The sequence below is a fragment of the Rhincodon typus genome, unplaced genomic scaffold (genome assembly GCF_021869965.1).
Source record: "Rhincodon typus isolate 14 unplaced genomic scaffold, sRhiTyp1.1 hic_rhity00002076, whole genome shotgun sequence".
Lineage (NCBI taxonomy): Eukaryota > Metazoa > Chordata > Chondrichthyes > Orectolobiformes > Rhincodontidae > Rhincodon > Rhincodon typus.
The window spans coordinates 1-21,311 of record NW_025967714.1 but is presented as its reverse complement, the minus strand read 5'-3'; the positions used below and the strand labels follow the sequence as shown (position 1 = coordinate 21,311).

General features: G+C 39.2%; 1 protein-coding gene across 1 annotated transcript; it reads left to right on the top strand.

The window, feature by feature from the left end:
• Window positions 1-3,063: 3,063 nt before the first annotated feature.
• On the top strand, window positions 3,064-21,305 carry LOC109913552 (adenylate cyclase type 9; the record flags this gene model as incomplete). Its single annotated transcript, XM_048592940.1, has 5 exons — window positions 3,064-3,269; window positions 5,445-5,604; window positions 6,413-6,561; window positions 17,904-17,942; window positions 19,249-21,305. Coding segments are annotated over 5 exons (1,710 nt in total), but the record flags the coding sequence as incomplete, so codon positions are not given.
• Between the last annotated feature and the right edge of the window lie 6 nt (window positions 21,306-21,311).

Genomic DNA, 21,311 nt, shown 5'->3' with positions numbered 1-21,311 from the left:
GGGAGCAGGTGGAACTTGAATCCAGAAATTCTAAAACTCAGCTCTTAAATACAAAAGTCCAATGAGAGCATCAGCGCTCTCAATCAGCTCTGGATTTGATCTATTTGTGCCTTGTGCTCAGCTGAAATAGATCAGTTTGGAGTGCATTAGTCTGGAGATCTAAACGTCCTTGGCTCAGTCTGCATTTCAGTAATTAACCGGTTGTACATGGATGTACACTGCATGCGCTCCATCACTTGTGCAATAACATACAAGTTATTTTTCTATATGCATTCCAACAAATTGCACAATGTCTTAGTGTATGAAATGCACAGATGTTTGTTTGAGATGAGTTCTAAATATTTCAACTTCTACTCAAACGTAAACTTTATATTCTTGTACATTTATGTTCATATTTAAAAGAAAATTGTTTCTCACTAATCCCCATAAACCAATGGCTAAAATTTGACTTGCTTCTTGGTAAATATGAAGTGAGAGAGGCTTTAAAGAAAACTGTTTGTCCCTCAATGGGACCTGCATTTCTAACATTTTATGCCTAGCTGATCTATGAGATTAACGTAATTTGTTGTATTATCAACTTGAGTCTGTATTCTTTGGTATTTTTAAAAATGCCTCTTTTGACAGGTTTTTTAAAATTAATTAAGGAGCTTGATCATTTTTCTCAAGTTGTATTATATTGAATTCTGAACTTACCATCATTGGTCAGAGCATTGAGTGCATGAGTTGGGATGTCGTGGAACAACTGTACAAGACATTGCTACAAGGATGTGGATAGGAAAGGTTTAGAGAGATATGGGACTAGTTCAGTTTAGGAAACCTGGTTGGCATGGATGAGTTGGGCTGAAGGACCTGTTTCCGTCCTGTACGACTCTACAAATAAGCATAATAAATTGCTTTGAAATATGGCAGCTTATATTAACACAATTTTAGCAAAATTGTGTTTGATTTTATAAAGCTGTATTTCTGTAGTTTTAGAATACACTTGCTATTTTAGATACTGTTTTGTAAGAAGGAAGGTCGTCTACAAACTTTTGGACAAGGGCGCATTGCGTTCTGTATTAGGTTTGATCAATGTCCACATGCATAAGTGAAATATCCTCTTATTATCTCACCTGCCAAAGCTATCTGCTGAATGTGTACCTTTTTTCCACCTTTTTCAGATTTCCAAAAACTTTGCTGTTTGTTTTGACATATACAAGGTTAGGATATTTCATGACCAGACAGTGGAATTTAGAAGTAAGTCTTGATCCCTATCAGTGTTAGACTGACAGATCTTGAAAGGCTCTGATTGTTTTCTTCACTTGAAGTTAAATAATCAGATCCTTCTCCTGATTATGCCGGACAGAAGTTATACTTAAATCAGTGCCACTAAAAAAGCTACAAGACCTGTTATCACTTACGTTTGAGATGTTTCTGTGTACAAAAGATGCAACTGCTCAGCTACAGAAAGAAATTCGTGGATTTTGCAGTACTATGTATGTGACATTGGTATGTAAATACTTGTTTCTTTGAGATGTGATGTGTAATGACATCTCTAAGTTATCAAATTAAGTCTATCCTATTCCCCTTATTGCTTGAGAAAACCTACTCCTGCAGCTGTCAATTCTTAGTTATATTCTTTTATATTTGTATTAACTAAATGATGAGAATGTGGAACTTTCCACACACTGGTGTGAAGCACCCATTTAATGAATTTTCATTTTCTAATGGCTTTCCCGAAATTATCTGTATCCGGTTTATCTCTGCCTGCTCCTGTGATGAATAGTGCTCTCTACTCTATCAACTTGACGTAGGGGAACAGAAGAAATCAAGTTACACTTACAGCAAACATACATTTGATAGCTGAATTAACCAAAAAGTGTTCATAGTTGCCATTGCAAAGCTCCTGACTCTCTTCCTTCTGTGCATCTGCCCTCTGATGTAATCACCTGGGCCCTTCAGGTTAAACAAAACTTTTCATGCTTGTAGAATGCAGCTTGCTGCAGGAAATGTGACTTGTTCGTTAGTGACCCAATGCAGTTTTCCTTGAGGATTTGTTCTTTTTAAAATTTACTTTTGGAAAGAACCTTGCTCACAAGATCAGGATTAATGTACCATTTCCATTCAGTCTTGCGAAGGTGATGGTGAGGTATCATTTTGAGCCATTGTAGTCCATGTGACTTAGGCACATCCATAATCCTGTTAGGAAGGGAGCTTGGAGCTTTTGATCCAGCAGCAGTGGAGGAATGGCAGTTACAAGTCAAGATGCTGTGTGACTTGGAGGAAAACTTAAAAATGGTGCATTTCTATATTTTTGTTGCACTTGTTCTCGGTGCTAGAGATTGGCAGTGCAGTTGTTGAAGGAAGTTGAAGTTCATTTTGTAGATAATACATGTTTGCCACTGGGTGCTGGCATTGGAGGGAATGGATATTTATAATGTTGAATGGGCTGCTTTGGGTTAGGTTGTGTCAAGTTTCTCTTTCAATGCAATATATGCCTGACTCTGTCCTTTATGCAACTGCATTTAGATCTGCTCTTAGAGTTCAGTGTATTGTATTTTAGAGTCTGTTGCTCATTTTGGTTATCCTGAACTGCCTTTTAAATGACTTGCATCCTATTATTCTAATGTAATTTTGTAAAGTTTCAGCCTTTATAATATGGTTTTTCTTTCCCCCAACTGTGTTGAAATAAAATGAGAGCTTTTCAGCAGTCCAATTTTGCTGAAAAAGATTGTGTTCTAATTAGGCTTGCATTTCATTTTGAAATGAGCAGGAATTATCCAAACCAGATCTAAGAAGTGAATAGATCACCCATGGCCATAACACAAAGTAGATGCTCGACATCTGAAACGCTATGGGACTGACATTTATAGGACAATATTTAATTAAGCTTGGGTGTAACAGACTGGTGGTACCATTGCTCGCTTTAACCAATTTCATTACATCAAGCATTTTATAGCTGAAATTGTTCAGTGGGGTCATTATGTTTCCCATCTGTTCTGCTTTACATGTTTGTAATGTTATGGTATTTATCTTGTTGAACGTGTACAGTGTTTTTTATTTTTCTTTCTTTTCCCCCAATAGGTTGTGAACAATGCATCAGAGAAGACGTTTGCCAGTGCCACATTCAGTTCACTCCTTGATGTCTTTCTCTCCACCATAGTCTTCCTCTTTCTCTCCATCACATGTTTCATGAAGCAGGGATTGTGTACATCTCCTTCGCATGCCTCTGTTGTGGTTTTTGTCCTTGCGATTCTGCTTCAAGTGCTTTCGTTGGTTATCTCCATCAGGTGAGGCAAACATGCTGTATGGAGGGCTGTGTGCATTTGGGGTCCATGCTTCATGGAAAGGGCTGGCATAATGTTAATTCCCTCCATAAACCATTGTTTGTGTAAATGTCTTAATGCATTGACTCCAGCTCATACATTGGGTGCTTCTCACGAGTTGTTCGGCTTTAAATGTGCATCTTTGTTAAAAAGTTTGAGATGATAAAATGCAGATCAAGGAGACCTGTGTTACAAGTCTCACCCTTGTTGTGAATTTTATTGATGCAGCATTTTATTGCAACAGCTTGAGTGTTAATGCTTTTAAAATTCAAATTGTTTAATTAGTTAATTGAGCTTTAGATTTGAGTATTTACTTTAACTTCAAACTCTAATTAGATGTCTGAATTGCTGTATGATTGATGGAAGTTATGTTTCAGGATACTGAATTGGACTGTTGCATGTTTAGTTGTCTCTGGTTTAACGTTTCCAAGGAGGGTTATTGGTTGAGGCCTTGTCCTGAACTAACTATCCTAGTGGTTCATTGTTAAGTTATCCTATGCAACAGAATAACACAGTTGATCTCAGCATCCAGATGGTTGTTCTTCAGTTTGCACTGGAGTACCAAATTGAATTTTTAAACACTTCACCAGGTACCACATTGGATCTTTTTTGTTAAGGCCAGGAAGCCATGATGAAATGGTTTAAATCAGAAACATCATCTGCAAGTAAGCAGTTGATATATACTTGAATTTGGGTGGTTCTGTTGGAGGGCATATTTCATCACCATGATGAAAATGTCAGGACCATTTTCATTAATAACACGGAGAATTTCAGCACCACATCTCCTCCTCTGCCTGCCATTTCCCTCATTCTCCATATTGTATCATATTTGTATGTAAAGTCCTGAGATGAGGCAGTTGCACCATATATGGGTAAGAAATAGGAAACATCAACAAAACAAATCCCCTCAGCTTCTTGATATTGTTCACACTTCTGTGTGCTGACGTTTTTGGCAAAATTTCATCCTCTTGTAATCTTGAGGTGTCTTATAGTTGCACACAAAATAAAGCTTTAAATGATCTTATCACGCATCCATCATCCATGATGAATCTTAATGTGATTACATATGAGAGATCAGATCTTGGCAAGCTGTTGTGAAACAGCAAATTTTTCAGAGATCAGACTAAATAACTCAATAAATATTGGACATTTTGTGGATGTGCTGGATGTCAGCAGTTACCTTAACAAACTCTCTTGTAAAGAATTCAAGGTAGTGATGGACTAAAGTCACTAAACATTAAGATTCTAGATTAGCATAATTGCTCTGAACCTTAATCTCTAGGCCCCAGACTATTACTAACAATAATGTAAGCCATCCCCTGTAAGGTGACTAGTAATGATGCCACAGCTATTTACCTGCGAGTTGTTTATGGCTTATGGTTGCAGTAAGGTTGAATATACACTTCTGCAGTCTGTGCATTGAAATTCCGTTGCAGTACACCGCATTATTTCTAACATCAGTGAATTATTTATTAATTCTTTCTCTTCCATCTTTCCCAAACTTGAGCTAGCATTGATGTAAAATGTTTGCTTGTTTTGGGTGGCAAAGATCTGGAATTCTTGCAATGCAGCTTGTGTGTGTTACAGTGTTTGTATAGATTTCTTACATTTTACAGTATTTTGCCCTAATAGCTTCAGCAATAATATATTGAATTGCAAAGCAGGAGCAACATTTCAAAGTGATAAAACAAATTGATCTATTTCCAACTGACTATCCAGTTCCGGTTATTTGAGTTTCATCGTCAATTCTAGCCTTTATTGAAAAATAATATATAGCTCCATCTCCTGAAAATGATTGGTACTGCACACACAGACAGCAACATGAGATCAACTGCTGGAAGCAGAACAGCATACGCAGCATTTGTTGGTAGAACTAGATAGGATTAACAGTTCAGGTTGGTCTTTAATCTTTTGTGTAATCTTCAGAGATTTTTGTTTTTGCTAGATTACAGAATAATAACGTACAGGCAAAGTTTAGAGTTGGGTCCGGTTATTTGTAGTACCAAAGTTATTCTTTACTCTGTAGTTCCGTACCTACTTAGTTGTGGTAAATTGCAGCAACTTCATGAAATTATTTGGAACTGCTGATTTTAATTCTTAACTCTCCTGTTCTAACCTCAGCCCAATGTTTCATTGTAGAATGGCATTTTACCTGGATGATGTGATGCCATGCACCAAAAGACTGATGAAGGCAATCTCTGGTTGGCTGCCTCGTCACTTTTTCGGAGCCATTCTCATCTCTCTCCCTGCAGTTGCTGTGTTCTCCCAGTTCACATGTGAATTTAAAACCAATATAAATGTGAGTATCTTTGCATTATAGTGGGGAAGATAAATAAAACGAAGAATCATGATGCTGAAGACATGAAATGAGCAAAAACACATTGTTGGAGAAACTTGGTGGGTCCAGCAGCATCTGCTGAGAGAAAACAGCTAACATTTTTGAGTCCAATGACCCTCCTTCAGAACTTCAGATGCTGCCATACTTGAGTTTCTCTGGCAAATTAAGTGGTGAACCCTTTTTGACTAACATTCTTAATTCTAGTTGAATAAAATTGCTCATTTGGGATTTTAAGATTGCACAAAAAGAATGGTGGAAGCAGATTCAACAGTAACTTCTGAAACAGAGATCTGCAGGCAATGGGGATAGTGGGATTAATTGGTAGCCCGTTCAGAGACCGGCTGAATGGCCTCCACCTCTGTTATACATGACTTATGATCTTGATCATTATTATGCTCCGATTTCAGAGGGACTTTCAAATGAAGGCATTTTACGACATTATTTCAAACAAACCAAACCTATGTATGCCACTGAAATGAAAAACAAAATACTGCTGATGCTGGAGATCTGAAATAAAAACAGTCGAGGAAACTCAGTAGGTCAGATGACAGACATCTTATTCAAAACTCTAGAAGAATCATGTTGGACATTAAATGTTAACTCTGTTTCTCTGTCCATAGATGCTGCCAAATCTGCTGAGTTTCTCTAGTACTTTGTTTTTGTTTGTGCACGCCACTGATCCTTGCGAACCAGAAGCAGTTGGCCTGTATTTTATTAACGTGTGGCTCTTTAACTTTTTAACTTGTTATACGTATGACTCTTTCTGCAGGTTACCATGTTCTTCTGTTGTGCAATGATCATCACTTTTATTCACTACTGTAACTTCTGTCAGTTGAGCTCCTGGATGAGATTTTCTTTGGCTACAATAGTAGGCATATCGCTTCTCATCCTGCTGTATGTGACACTATGTCCTTCCATGTGAGTATTGTATCCTTTTTCACATTTGATGCAAGGCTGGATTCCTTCATAAATGTTGTTCACCACTCATGCTTTGACATCTGTTTGGTGATTAGACTTTATTTGCTTTTTTTTTAAATATAGAATTCTGTGAAATGGGTTTGAAGCAACACTATATCAGCTATACGATAGCAGGGATTGGGTTTATACCTAAATGCACTGTCCAGAAAAGAGCAAGGACAGAACACAGTATCTCCTCAGGCTGTTTTCAGAGAGACAGCAGTGACCATAGTATGCTTGAATTTTACATCCAGTTAGAATGGGACAAGAGTAGGTCCAGTTCTAGTATTTTAAACTTTAAATAAGGGAAACTATGTGGACATGCAGTTGATTCAGCTAAAGTGATCTGAGACACTGGGCTGGGAGATGGAATGTTACGGAAGCAGTGGCAGAATTTTAAGGGGGTATTGCAGTTGACTCAGAATAAGTGTTTATCTACTGAAAAGAAAAATATCAAGGAGTGGATCAATCACTAACAGTTATCTAAAGAAATTAAAGCACCAGAATTAAGGGATAAGTGTATAAATGAACAAAGGTGAGTGGCAAGTCAGATGATTGTCTTTCTTTATATTCTGAGCAAAGAACAACTCAAACATTCATCAGGAAGAAATCAAGTGAGAGAGGAAGTTAGCCATAAATGTAAAAACAGAGAGCAGGAGTTTCTGCAGGTATCTTCTGAAAAAGAGGAAAAGAGCAAACACAAGTGAATTTTAGTCTTGTAAAGAATGAGAATAGGGTGTTAATAATAGATAATAATGAAATCATGGATGAAATGAATGAATATTTTGCTTCAGTCTTCACTATAGAGAATATTAAAAAAAAAAAAAAAAATCCCCCAGTATAGCTATCATCAGGACATGGAAGCAAGAGAGGAACTTGGTGAATTACAATCACCAACGAAACAGTACTGTGTAAACAGACGGAGCTGTGGGCTGACGAGTCCTTGAGTCCTGATGGGTTTTATCCTAGACTCTTAAAAAGTGATGGCTAATGAGGTAGTAAATAGGTTGGCATTAATTTTCCAAAATTTTCTCCATTCTGGAAAGGTTCCATCAGACAGGAAAGTAGTAAATGTTACCCATCTATTCAAGAAAAGAGGGAGGCAGAAAAGATGAAACCAGGGTGACAGGGTGATGAATTAATCATTAGGGAGGTTACAGGTAGGTCCTTAGAAAAACTCATGGTAATTGGAAAGAGTTGGCATAGTTTTGTCAAAGATATGTTGTACTTAACTTGGAAGGAGTAAAATGTGCCATGGATAAAGGAGACCCCATTGACGTACTGTACTGGGATTCCCAGAAGGCTTGTGACAAGGTGCCACATAAAAGCTTTTTGCACGAAATAGACGTATGTGCCATCGTGGGTAACATACTAATGTGTTTAGAAGATTGGCTGGCAGGAAACTGTATGCGTAAATAAGTCTTTTTCAGATTCCCACAATGTGACAAGATGAGTTCCGCAGGGGTCTGTGCTGTGTTTCTTGTATCAATGCCTTAGATGGATGAGGGGATCAAAAGCATGTTAGCTTAATTTGCAGATGACAGAAAGACAGGTAAAAAAATACGTTGCGATGATGTAAGGAGGTTGCAGACTGAGGTTAAGTGAGTGGTCAGAAAATCTGCCTAAAGAAATAAAATATGGGGAAATGTAAAATTGTTCACTTTTTGGCAGAAAAAAAATCAGAGCATTACCGAAACAGTTGAACTGCAGAATTCCAAGTTGCACAGAGATCTAGGTATTTTTTGTGCATGAGTTATCAAAAGTATACAGGTACAGTCAGTAATCAAGTCAGCAAATGGAATGCTATTCTGTTTGAGACCATTCAACCCATCATGTGAAAGCCAGCTGAATAAACTAGCTGCCCATTCTAATTCCACTTTCCATAATCTGGTTCATAGCCTTGCAGATTAGTGTTTCAGGTCTAAATCCAGGTTCCTTTCAAATGAATTGAGTGTTTCTGCCTCACAGCAAACCATACAGTGAATTCTAGACACACTACCTTCTGGATTTAAAAAAAAACACTTTCCTCTTGCCCCCTCTACCTTTCTACCAATCACCTTAAATTCAGTCAGAAGTATACTCCTCAACCGTCATCCTCTGCTTCCTGCCACTCAGCCAATTGTGGATCCAATTAGCCAAATTTAATTAATCCCTTGGGCCCTAACTTTGCTATCAGTCTCCAATGTGGGACCTTCTCAAAAGCTTTGCTGAAGTACAACTAGACTACATCAAAAGCCATTGGCCTTATCTACACACCTGGTTTGAGCATTACGCATCTTGCTTTTATTTTGAGTACCTCACCAATGATGGAAAGGACCCATATGCCATCTTTACCTATCTATTAGGTATCTACTATTTACTGGCCCTGTCACTTTTAGGGACTTCTAGACATGCACTGTATGGTCTTCTGCTTTCTCTACCTCTCTCCGTACTCCAGTTTGTGTATTCCCTTGCTACGTTTGTCCCCCTCAATTGCATAACCACCTACATCTCCAGATTGATTTCCATTTGCCATTTTTCCACTCACTGAACCAAACCATTGATAACATCCTGCAGTTCACAGCCATCCTATTTGATATCAATTCCTAGCCATTTCTTAATCATAGCTCCCACATTTCAGGCTAAATCATTAATATCTACCACAAATGGCAAGGGATTCAACACTGATCCCTATGAGACACCGCTGGAAATGGCTTTCCATTTAGAAAAAACATCCATCAGCCATTACCATTCCATCCCTCCTCTCAGCTGTAATTGCATTATTGGTTAAAGAATCAATGCTCCACCTTTTTTTTTAATCACCACCTCTATTCTGTTTGAGGATGTTGAGCTGCCATCCTGATGATTATCACAAAGATAATGTGTTCTCAACTTGTTGGCTTTGTTTGCTGTACTCCTTGCATTATATGTAAAATATTTTGTTATAATGTTTTAAAACTGCTAAATTCCTTTTATATGCACTTTGTGACTCTTAGCACATAACATCTGCTTTCAATACTGCCTGCTGTTTCCTACTCTGAATCTGCCCATAGATTCCCAACCTTCTGCCAATCTTGTTTAAAGCCTCCACAACACTATTAGCGAATCTCTCTGCAAGGGTGTCATTTGATTGTAAACCATCTAAATCCTACCTTCTCCAATGCCCCAGAAACCTGCTGCCCTCCTTCCTGCACTATCTTTCCAGCCATATGGTCAATCTCCCAATTCGCCTATTTCTATGCTTCCCAATATATGGGACCAGGAGTAATCCTGAGACTACTGCTTTAGAAGTACTTCCTTCAAATCTTCTAGCTAGCTCCCTGAAATCTGCATTCAGGACCCCATCCCCATTTCTACCCAAGTCACTGGTACCAAGATCTCTGGCTGAGCACCTGCCCCAGCAGAATGCTTGCCACTGCTCTGCAACATCTTTTTTTTTTACCTTGGCACCAGGGAGGCATTACACCATCCTGGAGTGATGTCAAAAACTTCTCTGATCTCTGACTTTAAAATACCCTATTATTATTGCTCATTCATGTCTCTCTTGTCTCGCATGTGATGCACGTGAAGCTAAACCATCCATCGTGTCACCAACTTGCCATTACTCTCACCAGTATGCAAAATGGAACACCAAAAAACCAACAAAATATACTCGGGACTCTTGCATTGTCTACCTGGTGGTAGGCCTAGCGAACTGCCTGGTGGACATCTGTTCACTCACAGATACTTGACCACCTCCATAAACTCGCACTCCATTTGGACCTCTACCTCATGGATACATAAGTGACTGCAGCTGCTCCTCAAGTTTCAAAACCCAGAGCTCAAGCTTGTGCAGCTGGTGGCATTTTCTGCAGTTATGTTAGTCTGGTGCATGTGTTATGTCCGTGACTTCTCTCGCTGCAGGATGTATACTCCGGTGGCCTGAGCTGACCTGCAATCTTGTTATTTTAAGCATTATTTATTACAGTTGGAATAGTAGAAAATTTTTCAATACTTGTGAATTAGCTTTATCCCTGTAGTGAAAGAGGAGTGAACTACAGGACGCTGAAAATGTTAGGAGAAGAAAGCTCCCCACTTGATGCATGCGCATACTCCCACTCCTAACTCAATAAATTCCCATTTTACACTTTAAAACCAAGGCAATATCAATGGAAGCCTTTATTTAGACTTCCTGAAAACTAGAGGTTAAACAAACTGGATTAAACCAGCCCTTAACTAGCTGCAGTTTTTCTCAGTGCTTCTATTTCCCTGATTTAAGGTTGCAATAAAACTTAACTCCTCTTAACTTAAACTGAAATATTTAGTTAATTGGTAAATTACAGGAAAAATTGTTTAAGATTACCTCTTAATACAAACTCATCAGTTATAGAGTCGTAGAGTCATAGAGATATACAGCATGGAAACAGACCCTTTGGTCCAACTCGTCCATGCCAACCAGATATCCTATATAAATCTAATCCCATTTGCCAGTGTTTGGCCCACGTCCCTCTAAACCCTTCCTATTCAGATACCCATCCAGATGTCTTTTAAATGTTGTAATCGTACCAGCCGCCTCCACTTTCTCTGGCAGCTCATTTCATACATACATCACCCTCTGCATGAAAACGTTGACCCTTAGGTCCCTTTTATGTCTTTGCCCTGTCACCTCAAACTTGTGCCCTGTAGTTTTGGAATTCCCTACCCTGGAGAAAAGACCTTGCCTATTTACCTCATCTATGCCCCTTGTGAGTTTATAAACCTTTATAAGGTCACCCTTCAGCCTCCGATGCACCACGGAAAATAGCCCCAGCCTATTCAGCCTCTCCCTATAGCTAAAACTCTCCAACCTTGGCTACATGCTCAAGTATTTTCTGAACCCTTTCTAGTTTCACATCTTTCCTATAGGAGGTAGACCAGAATTGCACACAGTACTCCTAAAGTGGCCAAACCAATGTCTTGTACAGCCACAACATGACCTCCCAACTCCTATACTCCATGTACTGACCAATAAAGGCAAGTATAGCAAACGCCTTCTTCAATATCCTATCTATCTGTGACTCCACTTTCAACGAACTATGAACCCGCACTCCAAGGCCTCTTTGTTCAGCAACACTCCCCAGGACCTTACCATTACTTGTGCAAGTCCTGCCCTGATTTGTCTTTCCAAAATGCAGCACCTCACATTTATCTAAATTAAACTCCATCTGCCACTCCTCAGCCCATTGGCCCATCTGATCAAGATCCCATTGTACCCTGAAGTAACCTTCTTTGCTGTCCAGTACACCTCCAATTTTAGTGTCATCTGCAAACTTGCTAATCATACTTTCTATAAATGACAAAAAGTAGTGGACCCAGCATTGATCCTTGTGGCACACTGTTGGTCATAGGCCTCCAGTCTGAAAAGCAACCCTCCACCACCACCCTGTCTTCTACCTTTAAGCCAGTTCTGTATCCAAATGGCTTTTTATCCCTGTATTTTGTGTCATCTAACCTTGCTAACCAGTCTTCCCAATACAGACCCTTATTTAAAGAACTATGTAAATGCATTGGAGGCACTTAAAAGGAAATTCACTAGATTGATGCCTGACCCATGTAAGATCTTGATGTGTATGTGAAAATTGTTTCCTCTTCTGGGTAAGTTCACAACTAGAGGGCACTTTTAAAATTAGGGGTTGCTCATTTTGTATAGAGATTAGGATCATTTTTTTTCTGAGGGTTCAGTTTTGGCACACTCCTCAGAAGGTGGCGAAGAGAGGATTGTTGAATATTTTTAAGGTGGAAGTTGGTTGATTTTTGTTCGGCAAAGGAATCAAGGGTCATTACAAATAGATGGAAATGCTGAATTGAAAAGACAAATTGATCAGCCAAAATCTTATTGAATGACAAGGTAGTCTCAAGGGGCTGAATAATCGACTTCTCTTTTATATATGTTCGTGTGCTAATTCGAGGTGAGGAGACACCTAAGAATTGGAGATGGTACAATTTCTTCTAATAAACTGATTGGAAACTTAACTTTGGTGGAGTTGAGAACTGCAGCAATGAGTTCATCATGCTACAAGTATTTACTGCATGAACAGCACTGCAGATCCTTCAGATGGATAGTCTTGGATTCAAGCTGTACGGTTAATCTCTGTCAGTGTGGGTACAGGGGGAAGTGAAATCTGTAATGAAGGGAGAGTCTCTACCTGAGCCATGCTGGGGCTGGTGTTCTTGCCAAATCCATAACTAGTGAAGTAGAGCGGAGTTTAAAATAAATAGTGGATATAAGGGATCACATTTGGGAAGGCATAAATCTGATTAGAGTCAGGTCAAAGAGAAAAATATTAATATAAGAAATTATGACAGTAAATAGAAGTGTACAAATCTAAGAGGCGACAATCATAAAAAGGTGAGAATTTGCAAAGGGTAAAAGGATAAAACTGAAGGCACTGCATCTGAATGCACATAACTTTCAAAACAAAATTTCTAAGCTGAAAACACAAATAAAAATAATCTAGTATGATATGTTAGCCATTACAGAGACATGGCTGCAGGAGGAAATGGATTAGGACCTGAATCTTAATGGCTACAGGACGTTTAGGAAGGACAGGAAAAATAGGAAAAGATGGATGGGTGGTTCATAGAACATAGAACATAGAACATTACAGCGCAGTACAGGCCCTGCGGCCCTCGATGTTGCGCCGACCTGTGAAACCAATCTGAAGTCCATCTAGCCTAAACTATTCCATTATCATCCATATGTTTATCCAATGACCATTTAAATGCCCTTAAAGTGGGCGAGTCTACTATTTTTGCAGGCAGGGTATTCCACGCCCTTACTACTCTCTGAGTAAAGAACCTACCTCTGACATCTGTCCTATATCTATCACCCCTCAATTTAAAGCTATGTCCCCTCGTGCTAGGCATCACCATCTGAGGAAAAAGGCTCCCACTGTCCACCCTATCTAATCCTCTGATCATCTTGTATGTCTCTATCAAGTCACCTCTTAACCTTCTTCTCTCTAATGAAAACAGCCTCAAAACCCTCAGCCTTTCCTCATAAGACCTTCCCTCCATACCAGGCAACATCCTGGTAAATCTCCTCTGCACCCTTTCCAATGCTTCCACATCCTTCCTATAATGCGGTGACCAGAACTGTACGCAATACTCCAAGTGCGGCCGCACCAGAGTTTTGTACAGCTGCAACATGACCTCATGGCTCCGAAACTCAATCCCTCTACCAATAAAACCTAACATACTGTACGCCTTCTTAACAACACTATCAACCTGGGTGGCAACTTTCAGTGATCTATGCACATGGACACCGAGATCTTTCTGCTCATCCACACTACCAAGAATCTTACCATTAGCCTAGTATTCTGTATTCCTGTTACTCCTTCCAAAGTGAATCACCTCACACTTTTCCGCATTAAACTCCATTTGCCACCTCTCAGCCCAGCTCTGCAGCTTATCTATGTCCCTCTGTAACCTGTGACATCCTTCCGCACTATCCACAACTCCACCGACTTTGGCGTCATCCGCAAATTTACTAACCCATCCTTCTACGCCCTCATCCAGGTCATTTATAAAAATGACAAACAGCAGTGGCCCCAAAACAGATCCTTGAGGTATACCACTAGTAACTGAACTCCAGGATGAACATTTCCCATCAACCACCACCCTCTGTCTTCTTACAGCTAGCCAATTTCTGATGTTAGATAATGATGGTATTAGCACTTGGAGAAGGACGATTTAAGTTCAAGAAACCAAGATGTGGAAACAATTTGGGTAGAAATGAGAAATGGTAAAGGCAAGAAGTTACTTGCAAGAATGGTATACAAGCCCTCTAACAGTAATGATGTGGCAGTGAAGAGCATGAAGGAAGAAAAACATGGTGATAATGAAAGATTTTAATCTACCTATGAGCTGTGAAAGTGGATGGGCAAATGTAGCTTAGATGAGAAGCTATGTTCCCTTTTATATTTTTCCTTTGCTCGTTTATTCAAGATCTGTGTGTGAGTGACTTCTAAAACCAGAAGTCAATGCTAGGGACAACATTACCACACCAATCATCAGTATGCACAGACATGATGAGTTCATAGAAAGTTTTCAGGATAGTTTCATAGACCCGCCACGTTCTGAACTGTGCAGAGAGGGGGTATGCGTGACCCGATACTGTGCAATGAGGTAGAATTAATGAATGATCTTGTAGTGAAGGTGCCCCTAGGTAGTAGTGACCAGTAAAAACAGAAAAAGATAACTCTTTTTAAAAAAAAAAAAAATTACAGTATATGAGAAAGCTAGCCAGATAGTGAGACATTTAAAGAAGAATTAATAAAATGAATGTTGGTCCTACACAAAGTAAGACTGGAGAATTAATATTGGAAAATAAAGAAATGACAGATGAATTGAACAGGTATTTTCTATCAGTCTTTAATGTTGACTAATCAAGCAACGTCCAAGAAGCAGTGATAAATCGGGAAAGGGAAGGAGGGAGGAACCTTGTGAATCAGTCACCTGATAAATGGTACTGAGTAAATTGTCGGAAGTGTGGACTTACAAATGCCCGGGTCCTGAAGGGCTTCGTCGTAGGGTCTTAAAAGAAGTGTCTAGCAAGAGAGCTGATGCATTGTTTTTAATTTTCTGAAATGCCTTTCTTTTAGGGATGGTTCCATTAGATTGGAAGATAGTGAATTCATTATTAAAAAAGGGAGTGATACAGAAAACGGGCAGCTTAACATCTGTCACAGTGAAAATGATAGCTGTTGTTAAACTTCATGATATAGGGGTAGCATATTAACGTGGATGAAAGATTGGCTGGGTAACAGGAAGGAGAGAGTAAGCATAAATGAGTCATTTTGAGATTGGCAAGATGTAATGAGCTTGTGCAACAAGGATTGGTGCTGAGACTTCAACTATTTGCAATTTATGTAAATGGCATAGATAACTGGACGGAAGATACCATTGCCAAATTTTCTGATGACCTAAAGGTGGGTAGAAAAGTACATTGTGAAGAGGACATGATTAAGAAATATATAGGTAGGTTAAATAAGTGGGCAAAGACATGGCAAACTTAGTATAATGTGGAAAAATATGAAGTTATCCATTTTGGCAGGAGAATGAAAAGTAATACGTTTTCTAAATGGGAAGAAATTGCTGTGCTCATGCAGAGGGATCAGCGTGTCCTTATGCATGAGTTGCAGAAGATTAGTATGCAGGTACAGCAAGTAATTGGGAAAGCTAAATAAGAACTGAGAGAACTGTGGATAAAGTAAATCTAAGACAAAAATAGAAATTGCTTGAAAAGCTCAGTAGATCTGGCAGCATCTGTGAAGAGAAATCAGAGTTAACATTTCAGGTCGAGTGACCCTTCCTCAGAATCCGTTCTGATGGCGATGCCACATCTGGAGTGTTATGCACATTATTATCACTTTATTTCAGGAAGGATGTAAATATTTTGGAGGCAGTTCAGCAAAGGTTTACCAGATCAATACCTGGAATGTTGTGAGGAAAGGCTGGAGAGGGTAGGCCTGTATCTCATAGAGTTCAGAAGAGTGAGAGGCAACTTTGTTGAAATGTGAAAAATCCTGAGGGGTCATGACCTGATGGACATGGAGATGATGTTTCCTGTTATGGAAGTCTCAGGAATTTTGGGTCATTGCTTAAGAATCAGTGGCTGTCCATTTATAACTGGTGAGGGGCATTAGTCTTTGGTACTTTTTCTTGAAGAGGTAGTGGAAGTAGGATCCATAAGTATTTTTAAAGGAAATAGATTCTTGTTAAGCAAAAAGCTTTAAAGATATCAGGAATTCAGATTTGAGCGATGATCAGTCATGCCCTATTAGATGGTGGACCAGGCTCAAGGGGCTAAATAGCCATCCTTCCAATTCATATTTGTATATCTTGTCACACTTGAAAGTCACCTATTGAGTATTGACAGTCTTTTGCTAAGGACGGTTACAACAGCAACAAACTCCCCCACCCACTTATCACAAAGTCGTGGAAGCTAAGTTCTAGTAACTACTTTTGAGATTGACTTAAACAGATTGCTGTTCTATGAGGAAGTCTAGTGTTATGGAGGACAGAAAGTGGAGTTGAGGTAATTATCAATTCAACTATCTGGAGCAAACTTAAGAGACCAATTGGTCTGTTTCTGCTCCTATTTCTTAAATTCTGATGTAAATTAATCTAATATTTAAATGTCAGTGATGTATAGCTAAATGAAAAAGCAAAATTTTCCACATTTTGTAAGCTAGAAAATTTAGTCAAGCTCCACCCTTTTCTGAGTTCTGAGGAAGGGTCACCAGACCTGAAACATTAACTCTGTTTAATCCTTCACACATGCTGCCAGACCTGCTGGGCTTGTCCAGCAACTTTGTTTTTGGGCCTGATTTACAGCATCTGCAGTACTTTGAGTTTTTATCCGCCATTTTCTTCCTGAATGAATTGCAAAGAGCATGTTAAATTGTGTAATTCTGTTTAGGGTAAAAGCACTCACTGTCCCCAAGGTTTTACCCCTGGTTTTACCCAAATATGCCTAAGTTTCAATCTGCAGCTGGGAATTTGAGTTGGAAATTGGGTGCTACTGATTTACAACTGATGTTTGCACTGAGGCAAAGGAAATTATTTGTTCAGTTGTTGGTCATTGGTAATAGACAGTGCTACAACGATGGCTTCAGCAGGAGCTACAGATCTACTGTAAAACAAGATGGGATATTTTTCGCATCACTTAAATAATAGCACGAAGTGAAAAACCTGTTGGAGAGCAAATTTTCTTGTAAAGCATGAGCCAACCATGTGAGGTAGAGAAAAGACATAAATACCTAGAAACAGATTTCGAAGTAACTGGGAATTAAATTTTAGAGAGGGTTGAACAAAGCTCGAAGCCCTTAAATCAGGTGTTTTCTTAAAGCAATAGGTGTATAACATCGAGTAATACAATATTTTGGTAAGCAGAGACAAGAAGATGTAGAGCTGGATGAACACAGCAGGCCAAGCAGCATCAGAGGAGCAGGAAAGCTGATGTTTCGGGTCTAGACCCTTCTTCAGAAATGGGGGAGGGGAAGGGGATTCTGAAATAAATAGGGAGAAAGGGGGAGGCGGATAGAAGATGGATAAAGGAGAAGATTTTGGTAAGCATCCTGGTTCTAGGTGGCTTATGAGCAATGTCACTGGAGTACTGTGAAATTAACAGGAAAATTAATAACTTGAGTAAACCAATGGTAAATCTGTACAAACTGTACTTTAAGGCAACAGGTTAGCTGTAAGAAATTACAGTTGGGAAGTGAAAAAGAGGAAAGTCATCGATCTTGCACATGCATGACAAAGAAGACTATTTTCAGGTGTGTTTTTTTTTTAATTTGCAGCTTGCCAGAAACACCATCTGAATCTGTAGAATCATTCAGGTAAGATTTAAGATCATGTTGTGCCTCTTAACACCAGTTGTGGAAAGTCAGTTTTCAGCAGCTAATTTAATTTATTATTTTATCAAACACCTCAGTCAATGCAGGATACCAAATGATAATCTTTATCTTTTAGACCCTAGGGAAATGGGGTAGAAGAATGACATTTTGAACTATACAGCTATTGATAACAAGGTGCATAAATTTAAAGTATTAGCACAAAGCTTAGCAGGAAGTTGAGCTAGTTTTACACCTAGAGCGTGATGGGACCTGGTACTCCTGAAATGGTGGGAGTAGCAGGAACCCTTTTTGCCTTTAAAAAAAGTAATTTGATATGCATTTGTAGTGAGTTACAAAGGTACAGTCCACTAGCTCCTTTGGCAACACAGATACAATGAGCCAAAATGACTTCCTTTTCTATGCTGTAAATTTTCCATGAATTTAGATTTTTAAAGATCCCAAAACAATATTTCAAGAAGAATAGAGAGTTCTGTTGATATCTTAGCATCATTCATCCGTCAATAAATACTATTTGGACAGTTCACGTGTATATCGAATTAATTTTCTGCTTTGGTGTAATGTGCAAAATTGGTTGCCACATTTGCCTATGTTACACTGACGATACTTTAGAAGTAAATTCATTAGCTGTATAGTGCTTTGAGGCATCCTTAGGCCATGAAAGTTTCTTATTCACTAGGACTTCAGGAACCTGAATTAGTTTTAAATCTGAAATACATAATTTTTTCTTTAGCAAAGGTATTAAGGGATTTGGGCCAAAGGCAGGTACGTGCAGTTAGACCACATGAACTATTATCTCATTGAATGGTGGAACAGGCTTGAGGAACTAAATGGCCTGCTCCTGTTCCTATGTTGAGTTACCCTGGCTGCATAATGTTGGATTTTTTAAAAGGAGACCTATAAACACAGTGAATATATTTTCTGGCCCTTCTGGTCTGGGCGACGTGTAACTTGTCATAGAGCAACATTTAGTTTGTTTAAAATTTTCTAAACCTCTTTTGAAAGCATGCCCATTACATTATCTGCCCATTTCCTCAATCATTCTGACTCTTTTCAATGTTGTAATGTTTATCTAAGTTAGAAAGTGTTATACAGTTTAGGATCTGTATTTATTACCGGCAGTTTTTTGCCCTGAATCCCATTCTGTGTAGTAAAACATGACATCTGTTTATTTGTTTTTGCTTGCCAGAAAGAAAACTTATTCTCTCCTTTCTTTCTCTCTCTCTCTCGCTCTCCCTCCCTCCCCCTCCCCTCCCCACTTCCCCCCCCCACTCCCCCAAAAAATAAACAGAGAAGTTGGGTGCAATATTTCAATGTCAACTTGGAGTTCAAAGAATCTGGAGTTGATCAGACAGGAGGTGATTCTGGATATTGTCTTGTTGCTTCTGCTAGTCTGGTTCCTGAACCGGGAGTTTGAGGTTAGTTACCGTCTCAATTACCATGGTAATGTGGAGGCAGATCTTCATCGGCACAAGATACAGAGCATGAAGGACCAAGCAGACTGGCTCCTTCATAACATCATCCCAGCTCATGTGGCTGATCAGCTCAAGGTAACTCCTCATTACTCCAAAAACCATGAAGATGTTGGAGTTATTTTTGCCAGCATAGTTAATTTCAGTGAATTTTATGAGGAGAACTATGAAGGGGGAAAGGAGTGCTACCGGGTGCTGAATGAACTTATTGGTGATTTTGATGAATTATTGAGCAAACCTCAATACAACAGCAATATTGAAAAGATTAAAACCATTGGAGCTACTTACATGGCAGCTTCTGGGCTGAATCCATCACAACGACGTGATAGCAATCATCCGCACAGTCACTTGCAGACACTTTTTGAGTTTGCCAAAGAAATGATGCGGGTCGTAGATGAGTTCAACAAAGACATGCTATGGTTCAACTTTAAATTAAGGATTGGTTTCAACCATGGACCCCTTACTGCAGGAGTTATTGGCACTACAAAGCTACTGTATGACATATGGGGTGACACTGTCAACATTGCTAGTAGGATGGACACTACGGGAGTGGAGTGTAAGATCCAGGTGAGTGAAGAGAGCTATCGAATATTGAGCGAGATGGGCTATGACTTTGATTACCGAGGGACAGTCAATGTTAAGGGTAAAGGTCAGATGAAAACATACCTGTACCCAAAAAGCACAAACAGTGGGATCATCCCATCACACCAGCACTCAGTGTCTCCAGACATCAGAGTGCAAGTGGACGGAAGTATTGGGCGGTCACCTACAGATGAGCTTGCCAACCTTGTGCCTTCTCTGCCAGTCTTGGACAGGTCTGGTTACTACCCTGCTAATACTGAGGCTAATGACTCATCCTCTGCATGTCAGAAGGTCACAAAAGTGCAGATCAAAGAAGCTGATGACAAAATAGGTGACGACGATCCAGAGGAAATGGATGAACTGACAAAGTTACAAATATCTAGCCAACTATGATGCATCTTTTCATACCACAAACCGGGCTCACCTGGGAGAAGTCAGTTCACATTGGTAGTCTGCGTGACATAATTATTTCCGGTTTTTAATATTTCATTTTACATCCTGATTGCTGTGTGGATCACAGTAACACAGGATCCAACTCCATTGCAAATGCCTGTGCTGTTTTGGATATTTAAGTGCCTTTGGAAAAACTGAAGCATGTGCTTCAGGTAGAATGGATGGAGGTAACTGAAAGATTGGCTTAATTTTCGAACCCTTGATAAAGCTGTGGTTACAACCTTGCTCCATCTTTTTCCATTCTTCTTACATCGCACCCCGTCTCATTTTCTTTCTCAATGCAGTTTTGTTTCTTTGTACTTTTTGTACCTATAGTTAAGGTAATCTTTTAATCTGAGCATCTGCAAACAACCACTGAGGGTGGATGTCGGTGAAAGCATTCAGTACACAAGGAATGGGAGTGGGAAGAATCTGGTCAAGTAAATTATTAACAACCCCTGAGTAAGTCCTGACTTATTCCAAATTATGAAATGAATGTGCCACTTTAACCTTGAGGATACAGCCCTGTCTTTCACTTTCTTTGACTGTACCTACAAAGTACATATTAAAAGCAGACTGTGGATGGGTTTCAGACGCACTGTTACATGCTGGTGTCTAAAGGGTTGTGATTCTTTTAAATTTTTTTGGATCAATTGAAGTCTTGAGTTCAGTGTTTGTTTAGATCTGTGTAAGAAAAGTTTTGAATGTTGAACAGTCTTATTCAGTATAGTGAGTTGAATTAATGTAAATATTAGCATTGGTTCCAGATTAGAATAACAGACCTTTTTGATTATCCCCAAAAGCTAAATGTTCTCGTTAAAAGCCTCAACACATTATGATTCGAGATCTGTTTTCAGTTCTTAATATC